Below are 25,052 nucleotides of genomic sequence, written 5' to 3' on the forward strand. Positions count from 1 at the left end.
GATGTACAGCGATGACAAGGATGTACAGCGATGACAAGGATGTACAGCGATGACAAGCATGTACAGCGATGACAAGGATGTGCAGCGATGACAAGTGTACGGACCGTTAGTGGAGACGAGATGAACTGCAGTTAGAAAGCTTTCGTTTAGAAAGTAAAAAATAAAACTGGTAACTGAAGAATTATGAGCAAATCAGAGAAGAAAAGGAACAAAAGATGAGCCCAAAACTCACCACAAACCTTTCTCCTCCCCTCGTGACATGTCGGTGCGATGCGAGAGATACAGAAACACCAAAGGTTGTACAATCAGAGGAAGGTTGCGGTGTAGAGATCGCAGACTGATACGAGGATGGTTGGATCACCGGTGGGTCGTCAGGCGGGTCGAGACGAGCAGCCAGTGGAGGTGGTACAGACAGCAAGGTGAGAGAGAGCTCACCGCACTCACCACCGCGGATTAGCTCCACCACTTGCTTGTGAGTTGCTCCTTCCACACCAATGCCATTACTACACAGCACAACACACCCAACACCAGAGAGTAAGGAGAAGGAATAGAACACTGGCAAGTATCATGGGCCCTGTGTGAAGGACAGGGGGTGAGCCAACCAAAAACTAGGTACAAAGGAAACTAGAACGGCACTCGGTAGAGCACCTACCTCCACCAGGCTGAACAGTTTAGGTTTTGTATCCCAATGATGGGCCGGATCTGGATTCGGGCCTGAACCAAAATCTCATCAGCTTGTTCTTGTCACCTACCCAACTCGTCCACCAAGTTTTATTATAACCTGTCCACAACTCTTCGAGAAATCATGCTATACGTCGTTTTTGGCTCGACCTCTCAACAGTGAAGAATCACTTAAAAATTCTCGAATCAGATCAGGATCTTCACCAAAATCGAATCAAATCGCCCTTGTCACGCACCCAACCTGTCCACCAGGTTTCATCCGAATCTGTCAAAAGTTTTTGTGATATCGTGCTCACAGACAAACAAACGTGAGTGAATACAAAACCTCTGTAAATACATAACCTTTGGTTGTGGAGGTAATTAAGGGAGCCAAGCAAGCGACTTTCCAAACAATATTTAAAGACTTCAAAAAACAGTTAGAAATTATGTCTGCCATTAAAGATTTCAGCTATCGCATTTTTGTCAGGTCTGTGTTTGAGGATTGCAGTGTGAGAAAAAGACATGCCGGAAGTTGTACCACGGACTGGCAATGCACGTGGTGAAGATGTTTATCAGGCTTGTAAGCATTCCTTGCAAGAGGTCGGTGTGAATTACACCTCACGGTGCACCCACGATTCTCGGAAAGAAGACTGGCTTGATTGCATTATGCAAAAACGACCCCAACTTCCCCGATTTTCTTATCGTCTATCCGCAGGCTTTGCGTGCAAAAATTCCTAATTACCTCCACCAACCAATGTGGACGGAGGTCATGCTTTCACCGCTGTCTGTTTGTTTGTCTGTCTGTGAGGAGGGTATCTCAGAGTTGTGGACGATTTATGACAAAACTTGGTGGATGAGTTGGGTCGGTGATAAGAACAAGGGAATTCAATTTTGGTTCAGCCCCGAATCCAGATCCAGCCTACCCGTTTTATACAAAACATAAACTGTTCAGCCTGGTGGAGGCATGTGCCTTACCGAGTGCCGTTCTAGTTTTCAGCATGCCATAAGTGTGATTGTGAAGACAGTCAACTCAATCCAAGATGAGGCATTGCAACATCAGCTACAGTGCATTCAGAAAGTATTCAGACCCCTTCACTTTTTTCACATTTTGTTATGTTGCAGCCTTATGCTGAAATCGTTTAAATTCATTTTTTCCCTCATCAATCTACACTCGATACCCCATAATGACAAAGAGAAAACAGGATTTTAGAAAGTTTTGCAAATTTATTAAAAAGAAAAAACTGAAATATCACATTGACATAAGTATTCATACCCTTTGCTATGACACTTGAAATTTAGCTCAGGTGCCTCCCATTTCTCTTGATCATCTTTGAGATGTTTCTACACCTTGATTGGAGTCCACCTGTGGTAAATTCAATTGATTGGGCATGATTTGGAAAGGCACACACACCTGTCTATATAAGGTCTCACAGCTGACAATGCATACCAGAGCAAAAACCAAGCCATGAGGTCGAAGGAACTGCCTGCAGAGCTCAGAGACAAGATTGTGTCGAGGCACAGATCTGGGGGAGCCGACAAAAAACAATTTCTGCTGCATTTAACGTTCCCAAGAGCACAGAGGCCTCCATGATTCTTAAATGGAAGAAGTTTGGAACAACCAGGACTCTTCCTAGAGATGGCCGACCGGCCAAACCGAGCAATCGGGGGAGAAGGGCCTTGGTAAGAGAGGTGACCAAGAACCCGATGGTCACTCTGGCAGAGCTCCAGAGATCCTGTGTGGAGATGGGAGAAACTTCCAGAAGGACAACCATCACTGCAACACTCCACCGATCTGGGCTTTATGGCAGAGTGGCCAGACGGAAGCCTCTCCTTCGTGAAAGACACATGAAACAACAACGGCTTACTGACTTGGCCTTTTTGACCGATTTGACATTACAATTGTTAACCTTGAAGTCAAGGCAAGGACAAAAGTCCATCACAACCGAATGGATCAGTGAGCGTGTTCTGAATCGAGCTGAGAATGTTGAGAGCTCAAATCAGGGAGTTTTCACTCACTTTTCAGGTCAAGAGAAAAGGCAGGAAGAACACGTGTTTTCCAACGAGGAAATCTATGCTGAACACATCGAAAAAAAATTGAAGAAGATTTTGAAGGACGATTTGATGAATCGAGACATATGGAACCCATAGCCATTTACCTTCAAGAACCTTTCACAGACACCGATCAGAGTGAAACTGTAGCTAAGATAGCAAACGTGGTGAAACGCGACAATTGTGACCCAGAGATGGAAATAATCCGTTCACAATGATTAACAACTGAGGTCCCGATCCTCCGACAAGGCGTTTTAGATACGCGCAGAGAGACAATAGTACGCCCTCTTGAAAAAAGCGTGTTCTCGCATTGAGAGTGTTTTCTTCGGATGTACGTACCTGTGTGAGACGGTGTTTTCTGCAATTAAATACCTGGAGTCAAAGTACAGATTACGCTTGACTTATGCTCATCTCAACGATCGCATGAAGTTAGCTGTAACCCAGTACGGCCTAGACTGAGAAGCTACAACAGGATATGCAGTGTCAGGTTTCCCACTCGAGGTGAATGAATGAATGAATGAATGGTCGTTTTAAGGCCATTTTCCCCGCAAGAGCGGGGGTTAGCCTTGCGGGCCCCATAACAATCATGTTCCCTGTTTGAAGCAATGTTTTTATGGCCGGATGCCCTTCCTGACCCCAACCCTTAGTCGCCTCTTACGATGTGCAGGGATACGGTGTACCTATTCTAAACCGGGGTACACACCGGGATCATTCATCCCAGCAAGCTGGTACTCAATTTGCCGACCTCGGAAGGATGACAGGCTGAGTCAACCACCCTGGCGTTAATTCAGCGATCGACCGGGATTCGAACCCAGGACCCTAGGATCCCAAGCCGGCACCCTAACCGCTAAGCCAACACCAGGGACAACCAGGGACACCAGGGACAACACCAGAGGTGAATATTCAACCATTTAAATTCAAAGGACATGTTTTTAGTGGAGTATTGTGTTAATCTCTTCCATGGGTTTGTAAATGCACTATTGTTAGACACGATATATTTCAGGGGATTTTATGCACTGGATTAATCGGAGCTAAGGTTAAGCGGTTTATGTTTTTCTCAGGTATTGAGCATTTAGGCATTCTGTATTTCTTGTAAACTATTTCGTTATATACAGTACTTTACTTCTTCTTTTTTTTACTACTTCTTACTTTTACTACTTCTTTTTATGTTAGACAATTTTTTTTACTACCTCTGTAATTTTTGTACAATACATGCATCATTGTCATATTGAGTTGTAAATTTTATGTATTTGATTTTTCTTTGATGCACCAAACTCTGTCACAGAGCATTCGTGATGCTGCACCTCCCAAAAAAAACCCTCCCAAAATTAGGCTTATGTATCCATTTTGTCCACCCCAATTCCTCATCGCTACCTGCATCCCTAGTTTGTCAATCTCCCATCTCCCTACTATTGGCATTTCCCCTCATGCTGTTCCCTTTGGTATGTTGTAACCTGATCTGTTCCGTGTCCTAGCTCTTCCATGAGCCTAGACCATGTAAATACACGCACGCACTTCAGAAAGTATTCACACCCCTTCACTTTTTTCACATTTTGTTGTGTTACAGCCTGAATAAAAAATGGATTAAATTGAGATTTTTTTGTCACCGATCTACACATAATACCCCATAATATCAAAGTGGAAAAGCTTTTTCCGAAAGTTTTACAAAACAATTCAAAATGAAATACAGAAATGTCGAATTTAAACAAGTATTCAACCCCCTCAGGCAATACTTCATAGAAACACCTTTCACAGCGATCACAACTTAAAGTCTTCTTGGGTATGCCTGGATAAGCTTTGCAGATATGGATTTGAGGAGTTTCTCCCATTATTCGTTGCTGATTTGCTCAAGCTCTGTCAAGTTCGATGGGGAGTGTTGATGAACAGCAATCTTCAAGTCTTTCCACAGATTCTCAATGAGATTCAAGTCTGGGCTTTGGCTGGGCCACTCAAGGACTTTCACGTTCTTGCTCTGAAGCCATTCCAGTGTTGCTTTGGCTGGATGCTTGGGGTCATTGTCCTGCTGAAATGTAAATCTTCATCAGTCTAAGGTCTTTTGCACTCTGAAGCAGGTTCTCCTCAAGGATTTGCCTGCATTTGGCTCCATTTATTGTTCCCTCTATCCTTACAAGTATCTCAGTCCCTGCCACTGAAAAGTATCCCCACCGCATGATGCTGCCAGCTCCATGCTTCAAGGTAGGGTTGATGTTAAATGGGTGATGAGCTGTGCTCTGTTTCCGCCAGACGTAGCACTTTGCATTCAGGTCAGAGTTAAATTTTCTTCTCAATAGACCACAGAATCTTTTGCCTCATGCTCTGATTCTTTCATGTACCTTTTTACAAACTCCAGGAGTGCTGTCATGTGCCTTTTCTCAGGAATGGTTTCCGTCTGGCCACTCTCCCATAAAGCCTAGATTTGTGAAGTGCTGCAGAGACTTTTGTCCTTCCGGCAGGTACTCCCATTTCAACCAAAGAACTCTGTAGTTCTGTCAGTGGTCATTGGGTTCTTGGTCACCTCACTGACGAAGGTCTTTCTTGCTAGGAAGAGTCTGGGTAGTTCCATATTCTTTCCATTTCCTAATGATGGAGCTCACTGTGCTCTTGGGAACTTTCATCACTCTAGAAATTGTTTTATACCCTTCCCCAGATCTATACTTCCTCACAATTATATCTTGGGGATCTACAGACAGTTTCTTGGACGACATTGTGGAGTCTCTGTTCCGACATGCACTGTCACCTGTGGGACCTTATAGAGAAAGGTGTGTTTCTTTTTAAATCATGTCCATTCAATTGAATTTGGAGTGTCATAGCTCAATTTGGCGTGTCATAGCTCAATTTGGCGTGTCATAGCTCAATTTGGCGTGTCATAGCTCAATTTGGCGTGTCATAGCTCAATTTGGCGTGTCATAGCTCAATTTGGCGTGGCATAGCTCAATTTGGCGTGGCATAGCTCAATTTGGCGTGGCATAGCTCAATTTGGCGTGGCATAGCTCAATTTGGCGTGGCATAGCTCAATTTGGCGTTGCATAGCTCAATTTGGCGTTGCATAGCTCAATTTGGCGTGGCATAGCTCAATTTGGCGTGGCATAGCTCAATTTGGCGTGGCATAGCTCAATTTGGCGTGGCATAGCTCAATTTGGCGTGGCATAGCTCAATTTGGCGTGGCATAGCTCAATTTGGCGTGGCATAGCTCAATTTGGCATGGCATAGCGAAATGCGGAGTGGCATAGCAAAATGCGGAGTGTCATAGCGAAATGCGGAGTGCCATAGCACAATGCGGAGTGTCATAGCGCAATGCGGAGTGTCATAGCGCAATGCGGAGTGTCATAGCGCAATGCGGAGTGTCATAGCGCAATGCGGAGTGTCATAGCGCAATGCGGAGTGTCATAGCGCAATGCGGTGTCATAGCGCAATGCGGTGTCATAGCGCAATGCGGAGTGTCATAGCGCAATGCGGAGTGTCATAGCGCAATGCGGCGAGTCATAGCGCAATGCGGAGAGTCATAGCGCAATGCGGAGTGTCATAGCGCAATGCGGAGTGTCATAGTGCAATTCGGAGTGTCAGCGCAATGCGGAGTGTCAGCGCAATGCGGAGTGTCAGCGCAATGCGGAGTGTCAGCGCAATGCGGAGTGTCAGCGCAATGCGGAGTGTCAGCGCAATGCGGAGTGTCAGCGCAATGCGGAGTGTCAGCTCAATTCGGAGTGTCAGCTCAATTCGGAGTGTCAGCTCAATTCAGAGTGTCAGCTCAATTCAGAGTGTCAGCTCAAATTGGAGTGCGGTAGCTCAATTTGGAGTGTCATGCTCAAGTTGGCGTGTCGTAGCTCAATTTGGAGTGTCAAAGCTCAATTTGGCATGTCAAAGCTCAATTTGGAGTGTCATAGCTCAATTTGGCGTGTCATAGCTCAATTTGGCGTGTCATAGCTCAATTTGGCGTGTCATAGCTCAATTTGGCGTGGCATAGCTCAATTTGGCGTGGCATAGCTCAATTTGGAGTGTCATAGCTCAATTTGGAGTGGCATAGCTCAATTTGGAGTGGCATAGCTCAATTTGGAGTGGCATAGCTCAATTTGGAGTGGCATAGCTCAATTTGGAGTGGCATAGCTCAATTTGGAGTGGCATAGCTCAATATGGAGCGGCATAGCTCAATATGGAGTGGCATAGCTCAATATGGAGTGGCATAGCTCAATTTGAAGTGGCATAGCTCAATTTGGAGTGTCATGCTCAAGTTGGCGTGTCGTAGCTCAATTTGGAGTGTCATAGCTCAATTTGGCGTGTCATAGCTCAATTTGGCGTGTCATAGCTCAATTTGGCGTGTCATAGCTCAATTTGGCGTGTCATAGCTCAATTTGGCATGGCAATGCTCAATTTGGAGTGGCATAGCTCAATTTGGAGTGGCATAGCTCAATTTGGAGTGTCATAGCTCAATTTGGAGTGGCATAGCTCAATTTGGAGTGGCATAGCTCAATTTGGAGTGGCATAGCTCAATTTGGAGTGGCATAGCTCAATTTGGAGTGGCATAGCTCAATATGGAGTGGCATAGCTCAATATGGAGTGTCATAGCTCAATATGGAGTGGCATAGCTCAATTTGGAGTGGCATAGCTCAATTTGGAGTGTCATAGCGAAATGCAGAGTGCCAGTGCAATGCGGAGTGCCAGCGCAATGCGGAGTGTCAGCGCAATGTGGAGTGTCAGCGCAATATGGAGTGTCAGCGCAATGTGGAGTGTCAGCGCTATGCGGAGTGTCAGCGCAATGCGGAGTGTCAGCGCAATGCGGCATCTCAGCGCAATTTGGAGTGTCAGTGCAATTTGGAATGTCAGCTCAATTTGGAGTGTCAGCACAATTGGATAATCTGTCTGTCCGCAGCATAACTACCCGATGATATCATCCGGTCTTGATGAAACTTGGGTGGGAGGTTGATAACATGATCTAGTTGTGTCCTGCCGAGAGTGGGCGTATTGCGCCCATTGTGGGCAGAGCCACACCCGAAAAAGATGTCTTTTTAGGGGGTAATCTAGTTCAAGCTACATCTTCTCCGAGGGGTTTGGTGGAATCTGACAAGGGTTTCGGTATTTGGTTAGGCCAATGTCATGTGCCTAGCCCCACGGAGCTCGATTTTTCATTATATATTTTTTTCATTTATTTATTTATTTTTTCATTTCATTTTTCACCGAATTTTCGGTATTGTGTAGCTAACTAACCTCATAACTGATTATACATTATTTTCTATCTCATTTCAAGGTCAGTAACTTTCGTTATTGACATTTCCGAGCCTGGCCTGTCCGGGCCTGTTTCGGTTACAGTCCGTGCTTTGTCATTGAATACCGATCGCTCGTGAACCATCGTCATCTCCTGACTTGTTTCATTTTTAATTGATTTAAAAAATTTCTAAAAAAACATTCGACTTTGACATTATGGTATATTACGTGTAGATCAGTGACAAAAAAAAATCTGAATTCAATCCATTTTTAATTCAGCCTGTAACACAACAAAATGTGAAAAAGTCAAGGGGTGTGATACAGTACTTTCTCAAGGCACTGTATGTATAAGTACATACGAGTGTCAAATGTCAAATGTCTTTGGTACGAGTGTCATATTATTAAACGGGCGATTTACAACAGGAATGTGTTTCAGGGCTTATGTCAACATAATCCATGTTGTTTAAATCAGACTGAACAATCTTACAAACCTTACATTTTCTGTACTCGCCCCGACTCGCCAAAGCAGAATACACGAGTGCAAACCAACTCCACCTCACACTGCTTTGTCACGGTACATAGAAAAAAATGTATACCTGTGTCAGAATGTGGTTTGTTTTAAGGACAGTTACAAATGTTTTTCAGTTGTTAGCAAATATTAAAGTTCATTTCAAGCCCATGTTAATCGTATTACATTTAGTTTATGAGACGTGTTTTGTATTTGGCTTTTTTTTTTACAGTTGCGTCGTGTTGAGCACTGGGATAGGAAGGAAGATGTCGCCCGCTGTATGTTTTTGTATTGTATTGCTGCCCAAGGGATAGTAAATGTTGGGGACCACTGACTAAGCTATCTTACCAGCCCATTCAAATATGTAAATAAAGTTAAAAATAAATCACACATATAATTACAATACTGAAACAACCCTTATGAAGCGGGACAGACAACTGTACAAACACACAAACTGACTATATGTTTTATATTTGGTGGATTATACATACTTGCACCAAGTTTGATTTAAATCACTTCAGCTGTTTTTTGTTGTTGTTTTTTTTTTTTTAATACAAGATCGAGGCTCGTGTAAGAGCTAACATCAATCACAAAAAAATAAATAATAACGGACACACAAAACATACAAAAAAGAGAGCGGGAGACAAGATGGGGAGAGAGAGGGAAGCACACAAGTACAACAGCAGAGAACAGCGACAACGGAAGATCTGTGGGAGGGAGAGGGCTTGGGGGGAGGAGGGGGTGGGAAAGTATAAAAGACATGGACACTGCTGGAACTTCCAGGAAAGAAAAAAGTCGGTATTTAAAAAAAGAAAAGCAGTGGATTTGGGGTGAATTAACGGAATAGCGGGGGTAGAAGAGATCAAGGTTTTGGATGTGGGAAGATAAGAGATGGTGGTGAACAGCTGTTTTAAAGACCTGGAGGGAGAAGTGGGATTGAAGAGAGTGAGGGAGTTTGTTCCAGAGGCAGGAGTAAAAAGAAATGAAGGAGTGAAGGTGAGCAGAGAGGCTGGATTTTGGTAATTTCACCAGAAGATGGTTGCTGGCAGATCTTGTGCGACCTGTAGGAATATTTGGGGGACAGAGCACAGATAGAGCTGGTGGAGCTAGGCCGGATAGGAGTCGGTAGAAGACAGAAAGACCACCTACCTGCCTGCGGTGAGAGAGTGAAAGGCCCTCACAATCAGCTTCATCACGGGAGATTCCAACGATTCTGAAAGCTTTGGTTTCAACAGCGTGAAGCCGAGCTAGGTGTGAGGCAGGAGCACCGGCCCAGAGGGGAGAACAGTATTCCATTGATCTGCGGATGAAAGCCTTGTATGTGGTGAGGAGCTCAGGTGAGCCAAGGAAGGACCTCACACGACGGAGGATGCCCAGTCGGAGACTGGCTTTGGAGTTGGAGGCCAGCTTGGAAATGTGGTTTTCCCAAGAAAGATCATGGCAGACAATGAGACCCAAAAGCTTGAGTGACAGAACTTCTTGGAGAGGATTGTTCAGAAAGTAGATGGGAGGGTTGTCCAGTCGGTTTTTTTTTTTTGTTTTTTTTGTTTTTTTTGTATACAAGATCGAGGCTCGTGAAAGAGCGAACATTAATCACACAGAAAGACAAACCGACACATAAAACATATAACATAGGGAGCGGTAGACAAGATGGGGAGAGAGGGGGAAGGACACAAACACAACATTTGAGAGCAGGGACCGAGAGACATGGAGACATCGAGAGATCTGAGAGAGGGCGAGGGCTTTGGAGGGGGGGGGGGGGGGGGGGCGTGGGAAGGGGGCGGTGGGAGAGGTATAAAACATATGGACACTGCCAGGACTTCCAGGAAAGAAGTTGGAATTTCAAACAAGGTGGATCTGGGGTGAATTAGCGGGGGTAGAAAAGATCAAGGTTTTGGATGGGGGAAGATAAGAGATGGTGGTGAACAGCTGTTTTAAAGACCTGGAGGGAGGAGTGGGATTGAAGGGAGTGAGGGAGTTTGTTCCAGAGGCGGGAGAAAAGAGGAATGAAAGAGTGAAGGTGAGCAGCGAGCCGAGATTTCGGCAGTTTAACCATCAGAGGGTTGCTGGCAGATCTTGTGCGACCTGTAGGAATATTTGGGGGACAGAGCACAGAGAGAGCTGGGGGTGCAAGGCCGGAGAGGAGTCGGTAGAAGACAGAAAGACCACCTACCTGCCTGCGGTGAGTGAGTGAAAGGCCCTCAGAGATAGCTTCATCGCGGGAGACTTTTCGGAGAGACTAAGTAAGAGTGTGAGATTTGTCAGGATTGAAAGACATGTTCCACTTGTTTGCCCAGTCTGTGATTTTGTCCAGGTCTGCAAAGAGTGAGGAGGCTGCAGACTGCCGATCTGAGATATGAGGAATGGAGCGGCAGAGTGTGGAGTCATCAGAAAAGAGATAGAGAGGATTTTCAAGAGAGTCAGAGTGATCATTGATGAAGACCAGAAAAAGCACAGGGCCCAGAATACTGCCTTGAGGAACTCCAGCCTGAACAGGAAGGGGAGATGAGAGAAAACCATTCAGAGCCACACGTTGACTACGACCAGAGAGGAAGTCCGCAAGCTATGCATGGAGATTTCCATGGATACCATAGGAGGAGAGTTTGGTGAGCAGAGCCAGACCGTATCGAAGACACGTGATATGTCAAGGGAGATAGCTCTAATTTCCTGTTTGGCATTGAGGACCTCCATCCATTGTTGAGACAGCAGAAGCAGCATGTCCAGAGTAGAGTGACCTGGTGTCAAACCAAATTGATGATCAGAGATAAAGCCATTGGAGTAGAGGAAAGATTTGATATCCGAAGCAATGATGGATTCCATGACTTTGCTAATAATTGGGAGAAGGCCGATTGGTCTGTAGTTGCAAGGATCTGTTTTTGCACCTTTTTTTGTGTAAAGCGGTTATGTTGGCTGATTTCCAAGCTGATGGCAGATCAAGCTGTTCTCAAGTATCACATTTTTACCTGGCATGACCTCTGACGTTTGATGCCGAAATATAAATCAGTTCATCTTTGTATCATAAGATATACTTATACCAAGTTTGGTCAAAATCCCATCACTGGTTCACAAGTTAGCTTGGTAATAGAATTTCTACCTAACGGGACCTCTGAGCTTTGACCTCTTGAGTCCATAATCTAATCAGTTCATCTTTGCATCGTTATACATATTTTTTACGAAGTTTGTCTTAGATCCCTTTAGCTCTTCTTGGGGTATCACAGCAACAAAATCCTATCACAGACTGACAGAGGGACAGACAACCCGAAAACATAATGCCTCTGGCGAAGGCATAAATAATTTATACACATTGTAAAGAAACTAAAAGAAGAAGACAAATAGGTTCCCACAGTAACTTAGAGGCAGTTCCGTTAACGATGGCTCCATCAACGCCACAAAACACGTTAACGATGGCTCCCTCAGCGTCCGGAAACATGTTAACAAAGGCTCCCTCAGCGTCCCGAAGCATGTGCACGATGGCTTCCTCAACGTCCGAAAACTCGTTGGTAATGGCTCTCTCAACGTCCCAAAGCACGTTAACGATGGCTCCCTCGGTGTCCCGAAACACTTAAACGATGGCTCCCTCAGTGTCCCAAAACACGTTAACGATGGCTCCCTCAGTGTCCCGAAACACGTTAACAATGGCTCCCTCAGTGTCCCGAAACACGTTAACAATGGCTCCCTCAGTGTCCCGAAACACGTTAAAGATGGCTCCCTCAGCTTCTCGAAACACATTAACAATGGCTCCCTCAACACCCCAAAATACTGTTACAGACACGACTTTGATGTTATGGTGGGCCGAGCGGAATGGCCGCCGTGTCCGCACAAGTTACCCGATTATACTCGAACGTTGCCGAGTCGCGCTACGCTGAATCAATGATGGAAAAGCTCACAACGGCTGGGATTAAAATGACACGACACCAAGGGTTCAGTTCTCAAGACCTCCGGAGGAGGTTATATTAGGGCGGAAGGTCAGATTACAACGATGAGAGGTACAACATAGGAAGGTAGGCACTTAGTTACGGTCTTATAATAGCCCCGACAGACGACAGATAAACAGGACAAAACTGACTCACACGGGGATTGATGGCAAGGAAAGCGGGTATCGATGGCTCAAGGTGCACTCTTGGCTCAAGGACAGAATCGACCCGCTCCGGTCCAGAGATGCGGGAGGTCTCTCTCAGCGCTAGAAGGTGGTGACTGGCTCTTCTTCAAGCTCGGGGCGCATCTCTCGTCACGTCCGGTAAGTCGCTGCGTATATCCGGCGGGGAGTGACACGCCCTCGGCTCGTTAGCTCCGCCCCAGATGGAATCGGTCCGCCCTTCTTATTGGGTGCGGGGGGGTTACCAGGCTCCGCCCTTGACGAGGAGCTGACAGCCAGCCCCTTCGTGGTAACCCCGTGGAGCGCATGGGTAATGGCGGCTAACCGAGCCGGAGTGAGGACGCACACTCCCCGCGCGCGCCGTTGTTGTAGTTGTTGTAGTTGTTGTTGTAGTTGTTGTTGTAGTTGTTGTTGTAGTTGTTGTTGTAGTTGTTGTTTGGGGAAGAAGATGGGAGGAGGTATGGGAAGGTCCTAAACTCACTACTGGTGCCATATAATCACATTCTGGTGCAACGAAGAGTCAGAATTAATGGAAACGAGTCCTTAACTGACATAGACTAAGAATAACTAGCAAGATGTCCGAAAGTTGTCTACGTGAGATGCGGTGGACCTGGGCACGACATTTAATGGGGGAAAAAGGGGAAGGTCGGTTCTACAGAGTGTTATTTACAGGCAATGGGACTAGGGAATGGGGGATTGGGGATAGTTGGGGAGTATTGGGGAAATAGGGGAGTATTTACAAGCGGATATTGAGGCCAAGTCCCATATCCGCAACATTGCACCCTTCTCTACCCTCGGGGCGTCCCGACCCGATAAATTTTTACCTATTTTAGTGTGGCACTCAGATGTAGTTCCCTCTACTATTAACTCTACCCTGAGTGCGACAGTTTTACAGATATTCACAAATGAGTAAATATGTCCCCCTGCGACGTTGCACCCTTCTCCTCTCAGAAACACACCCACAGGATAACCGAATCGCGGAAAGAATTCGCAAACTAAACATACAGCCGGTAGGGAGCATTATTTACACAAGACTACGCTGATATTTACACTACGATCCAGGACCTGTTTTTGGAGGAACACATGCAGATGTTATGCATAGAGAGAGAGCACGCATGCCAGCATCGATACACCAACCCACGAGTGCTCTGTGGCCTTACGGCCTTTAATAACGTGCAGAGCACCCCTTCCAAGCACCAAAAAGCACCACCCCATCACACAGTCAGCACCATCCGGTGCACCAATAAAATGTTTATAATCACCGGTGGTGTCGCAGCCGGCCGATGTTCTGCCGCTGGTCTTGCCTTCGTGTGGTGCACTTGGCCTTCTTGCCTCTTTCAAAAATAAAGAAAGGCGCCAACCGCGTCCATTTCTATATTGTGGCCGTCAGGGGGCCAACTATTAGTGGTTCACCTGTATGGCATAGGTGCCACGTTGACCCATAGGTCCATCCACGGGTGGTGCTTGGCCGCATAAGAACTGCGGTCCATGGTGGGTGGCCACAAACATTGCGGTCCATATGGTGTATCGATCCCAGCAGCAAGCAGCGAAAGTGCAGGCCCACAACTGCGGAGCCAGCACCTCTCTCTCCTCTCTCTCTCTGCCCCAAAGCCAGATCCTCGGAGGTGGGAGACAAAAGAAAAGACAAGTGAGTAAGGTGGTAAGGGCGCAAAAGTGCACGCAATGTAAGAAGATGCACACTGGGGGCACATGGGAACCAGGTGAGACAGGTACGTTCCTACCGTACGCCCCCCCCCCCCACCAGGTAACCTACATGGCCCCTCCCTTACCCCTTACTGTATCCACAAAACACAACACTACCCATAAACATCTACTTTACAAATCAACAAACGTCCCTACTGTCTTCCCCGTTCCTCCCATATACCAAATTCGTCTTCTCTCCCTCCTAACCAATCCAATTTTGCCATTCTCAACTCTCATCAAAATTTGCCATCTCCAACTGAACATCAAAATTTGCCATTACCAATTCATCATCAGTCCCTCCTAAGGAGGGAGAGATGGAATCACCCCAATGTCTCATCCACGTCGTGATGCGTCTCACAAATCCTCACAGCAATTCTCATTTCCTGCAACAAAACAAAGAAAACACAGGTGTGGAGTCATCATCACCACAGGTAAGTGGCTGCGTATGGTGCGACAGGTTCATCAATCCTAACTATTTCCTAAATGACTTTACAACTTTACACTACCCGGGGTCTTTCTCCGGCCAAACCATTGGCCCTCTTACACTATGGGTTCTAAAAACCAATTCCCATTGGCCAAACTGTGGTGCTTTTCAATTTGGGGTCTCACTCCCCCGATTCATCTCCCGGTGCCCTCGCACAATTTCTGGGCCACGACGTGTACCTCTCCCAGCGGGTCTACCCACCTGCACACCCCCACCACTGCAGTTGCCTCCAAGCTTACCTGCTCCTTACCCTAACCTAACTACCTGGGGAAGGCCCTCTGGCGCTCTCCCCACTCGGTGCCCTCTCTGGCACTGGGCTACCCGGGTCCGTCCTCCGGATCCTCGGGCCCCATCCACAACTCTACCGGCTCCCAGAGCCCACCTGCGGCCTCACCTGGCCGACATCCTCACAGTGGTGGAGTGCCCAACCAACTACACACACTAACAGGCTACACGCCCGTCGCCCAGCCATTTCCACAACACTAATGCACCCATCCACAACACCATTCTGTCACCCGCACCACAGATGCCAATATCCAACCACAATTTACCTATACCCTCTACCTAACACTTACACTACCCGCCCCGGGTACTCGTGAAAGGGGTCCACTCTTCCCCCATCCACACCTTCGCACCATGCACACCACTCCGTACCACTTACTCCAACTCTCTCCACACACCTGTACTTGCACACCTGTGCTCTCACACCTGGTGCCACCTGCACCCTTCTCTCCCCAAGCGCATTCGCGCTGATCCACACACTCACTACTCACACACTGTTCCACACACCTGTCCAGTTGCACACCTGTGCAATCACACCTGTTCAATTCTCACACACACGGCATCATCTCAGCTAACTACTCCCCTCTGAAACTTGCGCTTCCCAGTCGTCCCTTTAAACTATTGCGCTCCCTCGTCATTATCAACCACACTAAACTACCTGCGTCCCCACTACAGGTATCAGTCACTAACTAACCTTAACGTCACCTAATGTCAATCTCTAGATCCCTAACAATATAACCTAACCCACCCGGGCTAGTTTTCACTGCCATACACCCCATAAGCTATTGCTCCTTTGCCCCCATGGGAAGGGTGGCAGGGATGCCACCCTTACCCACCGGGCCCATCGCTCACTACCAATTTTGCACATCAAATTTCAACAAATCAAAAATTTGCCAATCACTGCCCATCATCTGCCAATCACTACTGCCAATCCTTTGCCAATCATCAAATTTTGTTTTTCTCTAATTTCGGGGCCAAAACACTAACCTCATCACCCAGTCTATTCACTAATGCCTCTCGGTGCGCCAATTCCCGTCCAAAGCCCGGCTTCGTAAAGCCAAGCCATGAATGCGGGTTGTTCTGTGCCAGCGGCTGGATACGTCCCGCATTCGGTGCAGGGAAGGAGGTTTACCCGGGCCGAGATCCCACGCACCATCTCGGCACGGAGCCATCCCATGGCTCGATCTCGACCTGCCGGAATGCCTCAACAAAAAGTGGTCGCCATGACGACCCTTTCTATCGGGCTGCCCGCTCCGCCTAGTGGAGCACGGACGCGGCCGTTCCACGCGAGGCCCAGCACGCACCGAGGGCCCGCTTCGGCTAAAAGTCGACCTAACCTCTAACCTGGTTACCGTCGATGCTTCACCTGGATTCTTACACCCCGCAGCCCGTTCCTTGCTCACACATCCAGCCGTCTCCATGCTCCTCGTCGTACCTTTCCTTACACACCCAGGTACTCTCATTCCACTCACAGACTTGGTCACACACCTGACCACCGAACACTTTGGCACACATTCGTTGGTCGCACACCTCACCAACACACCTCCGCGCCCCCTCCTCTGTGACAATCACAGGTGTGCTCTCATTCGCACACCCAACCACGTGCCTCACTACCAATTCCAGCGTGCATTCCCACTCACGCTCTACCATTCCAGGTGTGCTTCCTTTCTCACCTGTCACAACCAACTCACGCTCCGTGTCACTCTTACTCCTCTCACCACCACTCTTGACAACGCACTCGCCCTTACTCCCGACAGCGCACTCTTTCCTCATGCACCTGTCCGTTACACACCTCTCTCGCGCACATCCTTGCGCACACTCTCCCGTCACACCCTCTGTAACACTCACCACAGGTGTGCATTCTTCCTTGCCTTTGACAGCGCACTCTTTCCCCATGCACCTGTCCGTCACACACCTTTCTCGCGCACACCCTTGCGCACACTCTCCCGTCACACCCTCTGTAACACTTACCACACCGCGCTTCCATGTGCTCCCTCGCACACGCGCTACGACCGACTCACTCTCGCCAGCACCCTCACTCCTTGGCACGCACTTTTTCCTCACACACCCCAGAGTCGGACTTTCTCGCACACCTCCTTTTTCGCACACCAGACCTGTCGCACACTTCACCAACGGCCTCTCACGAACACCCGGGTCCATCTCGACCCCCAAGCTTCTTAAATCACCTGGCGCATCATACGCACGACCATATTGGTCACCACTTACACCGGGTCCTCTTCCTCTTCGCTTCTCCTCCATCACCTGCGAATCCCTCATCCGGTTAATGAGCACATCATCACGATCCAAACACAGACTTTGGACCAATTCTTTTACTTCCTCCTTTATCTCCTTCTTATCCCCTCTCCGTCGCTTCTTAATTTCGCTCATCCCTTCTTCCACTTCTTCTAATTTCTGCTTCACCTCTTTTATTCCCCGGTACGTCTCCTCAAGCTCGTCCTCCAAGGCTACCTTGACCGTTTCCATGTGCGTCCTCACCTGCCGGTCCTTCGTCTCCATTACCTCTATCACCTCGTCCAGCCTCGTTGTCAGTCCCTCACGTACCATCTGACATTCCCTCTTCGTCGCTACCAAGTCATCTTTTAGTTCTTTCTGTGTCGCTTTTAAACCTCCTAATACCGCAGTGTTCCTTTGAACCTGCTCCACTAACTCCGTCTGTCCCACCGTCAGCTGCTCCACCTCCTGCGTCAGGTCCTCTATGCCCCCTTGTAACTTTACAGTCCCCTTTCTCACCTCCTTCTCCATGTGCTCCTTACAGTGCCTCACCTCCTCGCGCACTCCTCCGACCTCCTCACTCACTCCTCTTCTGATCTCCTCTCCCATCACTTGCATCTCCTGCCCAGATGCCACCCTCATCTGCTCCATTTCCTCCCTGTGAGCATCCAGTTTGGTTTCTACCCCCATTCTGACCCCCTCTATCTGCTGCCCCATTTGTTTAACTTCCCTTTCCGCTTGGTCCCTCATGTCCCTCAATTTGCCTTCCATGGTGTTTTCTAACCCCTCTAACCCTTTTTGCATCCCTTCCATTTGATTCTCTTGAGCGGCCATTCTGTTTTCTACCCCCTTTAACGCCTCCTGTATTTCCCCTAATCTACTGTCTAATTTCCCAAATTTCTCGTCTAATCCCTTAAAATTATTGTCTAACCCCTCACCGGTACCCCTCGCTTCGTCCCTCATTACCCCCATTTGGCCCTCCAATCGCTCACTATCAGCCCTCATTTGCTCACTCTGAGCATCCATCCGGCTCCCCAAACCTCCAATTTGGTCTCCCATTTGTTCCATAAAGGCCCTCATTTGCAGGAGGAAAAGGTTCGAATCCACCAGGGGCGCTGCCACGGTCGCGGGCGCCGCGACCAGCGAGGCGCCATTTTGCGCACCCGCAATGTCGGGCGCAACGACGCTAATTTGTGCGTCTGCTACCCTCGCTGCTTCGCTCTCCTCGCGTCCCTCAATTTGGTCCTGGACCGACCCTGCCTCACTCTCCTCTACCGGACCCCAGCTGTCTTGGTCTGCCATAGCGCGACTTTCAAAATTCGGGTTTTTATTTCCGTAAAACAAATCAAATTTCGCCGTTATAATTTCGAGCGCGGAAAAAACGCGCTCCGGATCGAATTCTACCTCCCAAAGTTTGGGCCTAACAAATTTAGTCCCAGGTCCGAATCCGACACTCCTGACACCAATTGTTATAGATCGCGGCTAGATGTTATAGACCGAGCGGTTGGTGACCGCGACCTAACAAACTTACCCGATTCCACCCGAACGTTGACTAATCGCGCTAAGCTAGATCAATTGAGGAAAAGGACACAACGGCTGGGATTAAAATGACACGACACCAAGGGTTCAGTTCTCAAGACCTCCGGAGGAGGTTATATTAGGGCGGAAGGTCAGATTACAACGATGAGAGGTACAACATAGGAAGGTAGGCACTTAGTTACGGTCTTATAATAGCCCCGACAGACGACAGATAAACAGGACAAAACTGACTCACACGGGGATTGATGGCAAGGAAAGCGGGTATCGATGGCTCAAGGTGCACTCTTGGCTCAAGGACAGAATCGACCCGCTCCGGTCCAGAGATGCGGGAGGTCTCTCTCAGCGCTAGAAGGTGGTGACTGGCTCTTCTTCAAGCTCGGGGCGCATCTCTCGTCACGTCCGGTAAGTCGCTGCGTATATCCGGCGGGGAGTGACACGCCCTCGGCTCGTTAGCTCCGCCCCAGATGGAATCGGTCCGCCCTTCTTATTGGGTGCGGGGGGGTTACCAGGCTCCGCCCTTGACGAGGAGCTGACAGCCAGCCCCTTCGTGGTAACCCCGTGGAGCGCATGGGTAATGGCGGCTAACCGAGCCGGAGTGAGGACGCACACTCCCCGCGCGCGCCGTTGTTGTAGTTGTTGTAGTTGTTGTTGTAGTTGTTGTTGTAGTTGTTGTTTGGGGAAGAAGATGGGAGGAGGTATGGGAAGGTCCTAAACTCACTACTGGTGCCATATAATCACATTCTGGTGCAACGAAGAGTCAGAATTAATGGAAACGAGTCCTTAACTGACATAGACTAAGAATAACTAGCAAGATGTCCGAAAGTTGTCTACGTGAGATGCGGTGGACCTGGGCACGACATTTAATGGGGGAAAAAGGGGAAGGTCGGTTCTACAGAGTGTTATTTACAGGCAATGGGACTAGGGAATGGGGGATTGGGGATAGTTGGGGAGTATTGGGGAAATAGGGGAGTATTTACAAGCGGATATTGAGGCCAAGTCCCATATCCGCAACAATACATTAACGACGGCTCCCTCAACGTCCCAAAATAAAACACACCAACTTGAGAAATATAAACAAGTACCAAGTAGAGTCAGACCCAACATCTGCGGGTTCCGCGTATTTGCGGTTGATAAAATGTGACCTGCTTCTACATTCGCAGCCCTATGTCCCGTGTATTCGTGTTTATTCATGGGAGCAAAAAAAAAATTCCTGCCCGCCCACGGACTTACTTGGTACTTGGTTGATTATCCCTTTTCACCTATGGGAAGAGATCTCAGGTTAACATTGGTAGTATTTTCTGTTTAAGGAAAAGTGTGGTTCAGAGAGACAATCACAAACTTTCCGCAAAGGGAGGAGAATGAGGTGGAAGAAGATTATAGATGGGATATGACATGTGGATTGGTGTTGCTTGGTTTCTTAGATAATCATTACCTCCGCCACCAAAGGTGGATGGAGGTTATGTTTTCACCCCTGTCTGACTGTCTGTTTGTCCGTTTGTTTGTGAATAAAATATCTCAAAAAGTTTTGGACGGATTCGGACGAAATTTGGCAGAGGGGTAGCGTATGTGACAACTACGAAATGATTAGATTTTGGTGAAGATTCGAATCCGGATCCAGCGAGTATAATTTTTAAAGTGACTCTTCACCATTAAGTGATATGGCCAACCAGGTGGAGGTTTGCTCTCTACTGAGTGTCGTTCTAGTTTTATCCTGTATTGTTTAACGGAAACTGCGAGTGATTATTTAATTACATATGTATTATTAATTTTTAAGTCTCGTGATTCCTTTAGTCTGCACACAATTGATTGTGTAATTCTCTCCCCTGTAATATGGTGTAAATCTTGCGCCGAACAGTGAGGCTTTGTTCATGTTATGCAAGTAAAAATGAACTTTTATTTTGAATCTTAAATAAAATGAAATTCTTACACAAGGCTGTGATACGATTAAGTTTAAAATTATGCAATTTAACCTCAACATCTACCATTGTAAGATAAAACAGAATACCATATCATCCTTCAGGCTTAAATGCCGAGCAGTTAAAACGGCAACTATTTCAGGGATCAAGACGCGCTTCGGGGATCATGCAAGATCGAAACAGAAACGATTTTTTCGATAAAGTAACATGACAATCGCAGCAAAAGAGTAAGCTAACCTTTTGGAGTTATATTTGTAAGCATATAATGAAAACTGTAATCATGTAAATTCGTATTTGTAAAATTTTAACATTTTCCCTTATGAAAAAACATTTCCCACCAGCCGCACACATCACTTCTAAAATCATCTTCCACGCATCGCACATAAACCATTTCCCAACAGCTGTGCACATTATAGTTGTAAAAGCATCTCCCATGCATCATGCATGAAACAGCTGTACATGTGTGTAAACCTTCCCCCAACACGCCATTCGCGTGAGTATTCGTGGTTTACGTCGACATTTGAGGCCCTGTGCTCCACAATTTAGCGGTTTTTCATGGGAGTTTTGATTTTTCCCTTTTGAATCACAAACTGTCAGGAACCTATTCCCCCTTTTCCATTGAAACAATGCCCCCACATTCGCGGATTCAACATTCGCGGCATTTTCCAGTAACGTATCCCCTGTGAATGTCGGGCTTCGACTGTACATCATTTAATCACACGTCATCAAATATTAAAGTTCACCGCAACCTGAAGCAAGTGTTCCATTTAAACAATGGAATAAATATATCGGAATACGAATCCAATAATGATTAAGGTTATTATTAATTTGCTTCTCGCTGTTCTAAATAATGATACTGTAATGAACTTTCATATTTCATTTTTGCTTAGAAAGTGTGTCCGGACATGAACCTGAATGAATGAAAGTGTGTCCGGCCATGAATGAACGACGAGTTTGATTAAACATTTATTACCATCAGGTCACCGTTAAGACGGACTCGTCCAAAGCCCATGCTAGAGATGACATAAGGAAGGATGAAACAGCAAAGGAAGGCAACAATTTGCAAGTTTTTTGAGAGAAGTGGTGGGAAGTGAAAAGAAAATTTGAAAATCTTGAAATGATACGTGTGGCGTATATAATCAAACACCTCGAGGGTTGGAACAGGGCATCCAAGCATCTTGGAATCCAAGTAAATCCAAATAAGTAAGTATAGTAATTGATATGGTCAAACTTTGTTTTGTTAAATACATTTAATTACTGAAACATGGATACAGTGAGATAACTCTTATATAATCCCGTTGAGTACCTCAGCATCACGTCATCCAAGTTATTTTCAGAGCTCAATATGGCGGCTTTTTGTGCGGTTTGACGGATGATTTGTTGATTTTTTGACGGATTGATTTTGATGATTATTTTTTGACGGATGTACCGAGGCCTATAAAACGGTAACTGATGCATATCCTGCTGTTATATTATGAACCAAGCAGAGCTAAACAAACAAAGTAGCGTTGAATGATGGATCAGAGTAATGTTTAATGCATACATTGTTTTATCAGAGTATCAGTTGTCTTCTTCTTCAAGTTACGTAAATTCTTGGGAACGTTATTATACTCTATTCTGTAAATATGTAAAATATGACATGGTTTTGGTATGTATTGCAGTCAATCACTGTGTGCTTTGAAAACCGCTGAATGATTTGGAAATATTGAAACCACTGAATATTGGAATACAAAGCAGAATCACCCACACACACACACAGCGCATACACACACACAGCGCATACACACACACAGTGCATACACACACACAGCGCATACACACACACAGCGCATACACACACACAGCGCATACACACACACAGCGCATACACACACACAGCGCATACACACACACAGCGCATACACACACACAGCGCATACACACACACAGCGCATACACACACACAGCGCATACACACACACAGCGCATACACACACACAGCGCATACACACACACACACACACACACACACACACACACACACACACACACACACACACACACACACACACACACACACACACACACACACACACACACACACCATACACACACGCGCATACACACGCGCGCATACACACACGCGCACACCGCATACACACACACACACATACACAGCGCATACACACACACAGCGCATACACACACACACAGCGCATGCGCATACACACACACACACACACACACACACACACACACACACACACACACACACACACACACACACACGATCCATACCTCAGCTACCTACCAGTCATGCCAATATCTATGTGAGGGTCGCGTTCCCAAAATCAATCTCGTAGCCCCACGCTGAACCCTCTATGGCAGCTACGTCCATCCTTAGATGTGGTGACCAAAACTGGACACAATATTCTAGATGAGGCCTCATTAAATTAATATAGTGTTAAAACTGTATCTTTTAATTTATAATTATCCCTCTACAAATACAACCTAAAGTCCTGGTTGACTTACCTATCGTTGCCTGGTCCTGTAGTGTCTGCTTTCCCCACATACCCATTACTACCCCCAGATACTTCCCCTATGTGACGCACTCTAACATTGCCCCTTGTATCATGTAATCTCTATTTTCGTTATTCTTTCCCATCCCCAGCTCCTTACATTCAATTTATGTTCAACTACATAGACTGCCAATCTTTTATCAAACTTATGAAAGCATCCACACTTTCCTGAACATGATCACTATCAAAATCATCGATGTAAATTATATCAACAATAATAATGATCCTACTACTGATCCCTATGATACCACCGCTACTTACACACACACAGCCAGAGAACCTCACACTCGGACGCTCTGCTTCCTACCAATAATCCAGTGGGCCTACGAGCCACTACCCCTCGTGAGCTCCTCTAGAAACTTCTCCACAATCTCAAAAATCATCTGCTCTCCCCTTTCCCTGTTCAAAGCAAATAAAAATGATCCACAGTAAATACTGTTCCCTCACCATGATAATAATAATAATAATAATACATTTATTTTATATAGCACTTTTCAAGAAGCCCAAAGGCGCTTTGACAGAGTACAAAAAACAAGTGCAAAAAGACAAAAATCAATAGGTAAATAAATCAAAGCAAAAGGAAGGAGAAGGAGAAGAGATAGTCAGGGGTTAAATGCTGTGGGTTATCTATCTATAATTCCAGTAATCTCTGTCTGTACGTTTGTACGTCTGTTTGTCTGTGACCGCTGTTTCTCGACAACCACGGGTCCGATATACTTTTAACTTGCCAGGTATATTGCTGGGGACCCGAGGATGTGCCTTTTCAAGGTTTCATATTAATCGGACAATTACTTACCGAGCTATGTCCAAAAAACGATTCAACCAATCAGAGAGCAGCGAACGATCGCGTGTGCCGAACGTGGCGGACACACTCTGCCTCGGATGGCACATTTGAGAGCGTATTCATTTATTTCACGTTTGCAAACTATGTTGGCGTTAAACTATGTTCTAAAACTAATAAAAACGAATTTGCGATTCATTCGCTTTCCTGCGCGTTTGTGCACGCGATGGCGATTTCTTTACCAAACTCCGGAAGCCGTTCGCTTTGGACCAAACCATTGCATGTAAATAGAGGGGGGGGATTGTCACCGTACTCGCAAGCCGTTCGCTTTGGACCAAACCATTTCATGTAAATAGAGGGGGGGGGATATAATTTTAGATATAGATATAGTACGGGCAATGCCCTAGTATGTTGAATGCAGTGCTGAACAGGTGGGTCTTGAGTGATGTTTTGAATGTGGGGAGTGAGGAGGAGTCTCTGATGGTGTGAGGTAGTGAGTTCCAGAGGGTGGGAGCAGCGATGGAGAAGGCCCTGTCCCCCCCAGGATCTGAATTTGATCCGGATGGGGGGGGGGGGGGGACAGGAGGTTGGTACCATGATAAACGATAAGATAATGTTTACATACTTGAAACGGTTGTAAAAGAGCTGGATCAAAGAGCACGAAGCACACGTGTCGACATGCTGTGTAGGAACGTAAATGTATATAGCGTTTCACATATTTTTCGCCACGATATTGAAACCCCCCTGGCAGTGCTTTTCATACAATATTGCGATTACCACCAGCGCTACTCCGGAGAGGGAGGGGGGAGTGGCAGGGTGCTGCCCGGCTGAGAGAGCTTTTCCCGGCGGTGGTTTTGGGACATGTTGGACATTGAAAATCGATCTATAGAGAGTTATTGGTCTCATGGAACCGCCTTTAGAGGCCATTTTTCCCTGGAGGGTGGTGGTTGGCCTTTTTGGGGCACCGTGGTCCACTTTTTGAATGCAATGTTTTGCGGCCGGATGCCCTTCCTGCCGCCAACCCTGTTAGTCGCCTCTTGCGACACA

At 46.7% G+C, this 25,052-nt stretch overlaps 1 protein-coding gene across 1 annotated transcript in view; it reads right to left on the reverse strand.

The window, feature by feature from the left end:
* LOC137416287 (sorting nexin-27) overlaps window positions 1-25,052 on the reverse strand; it is a 34,241-nt gene that overhangs the window by 6,449 nt on the left and 2,740 nt on the right. Inside the window, exon 3 of the mRNA XM_068101818.2 lies at window positions 233-503. Within this exon, the coding sequence (XP_067957919.2) occupies window positions 233-503 (271 nt within the window). The remainder of the gene's footprint in view (window positions 1-232; window positions 504-25,052) is intronic.

This window comes from Myxine glutinosa, chromosome 9 (assembly GCF_964187855.1).
Source record: "Myxine glutinosa chromosome 9, kmMyxGlut1.1, whole genome shotgun sequence".
NCBI classification, from domain to species: Eukaryota; Metazoa; Chordata; class Myxini; order Myxiniformes; family Myxinidae; genus Myxine; species Myxine glutinosa.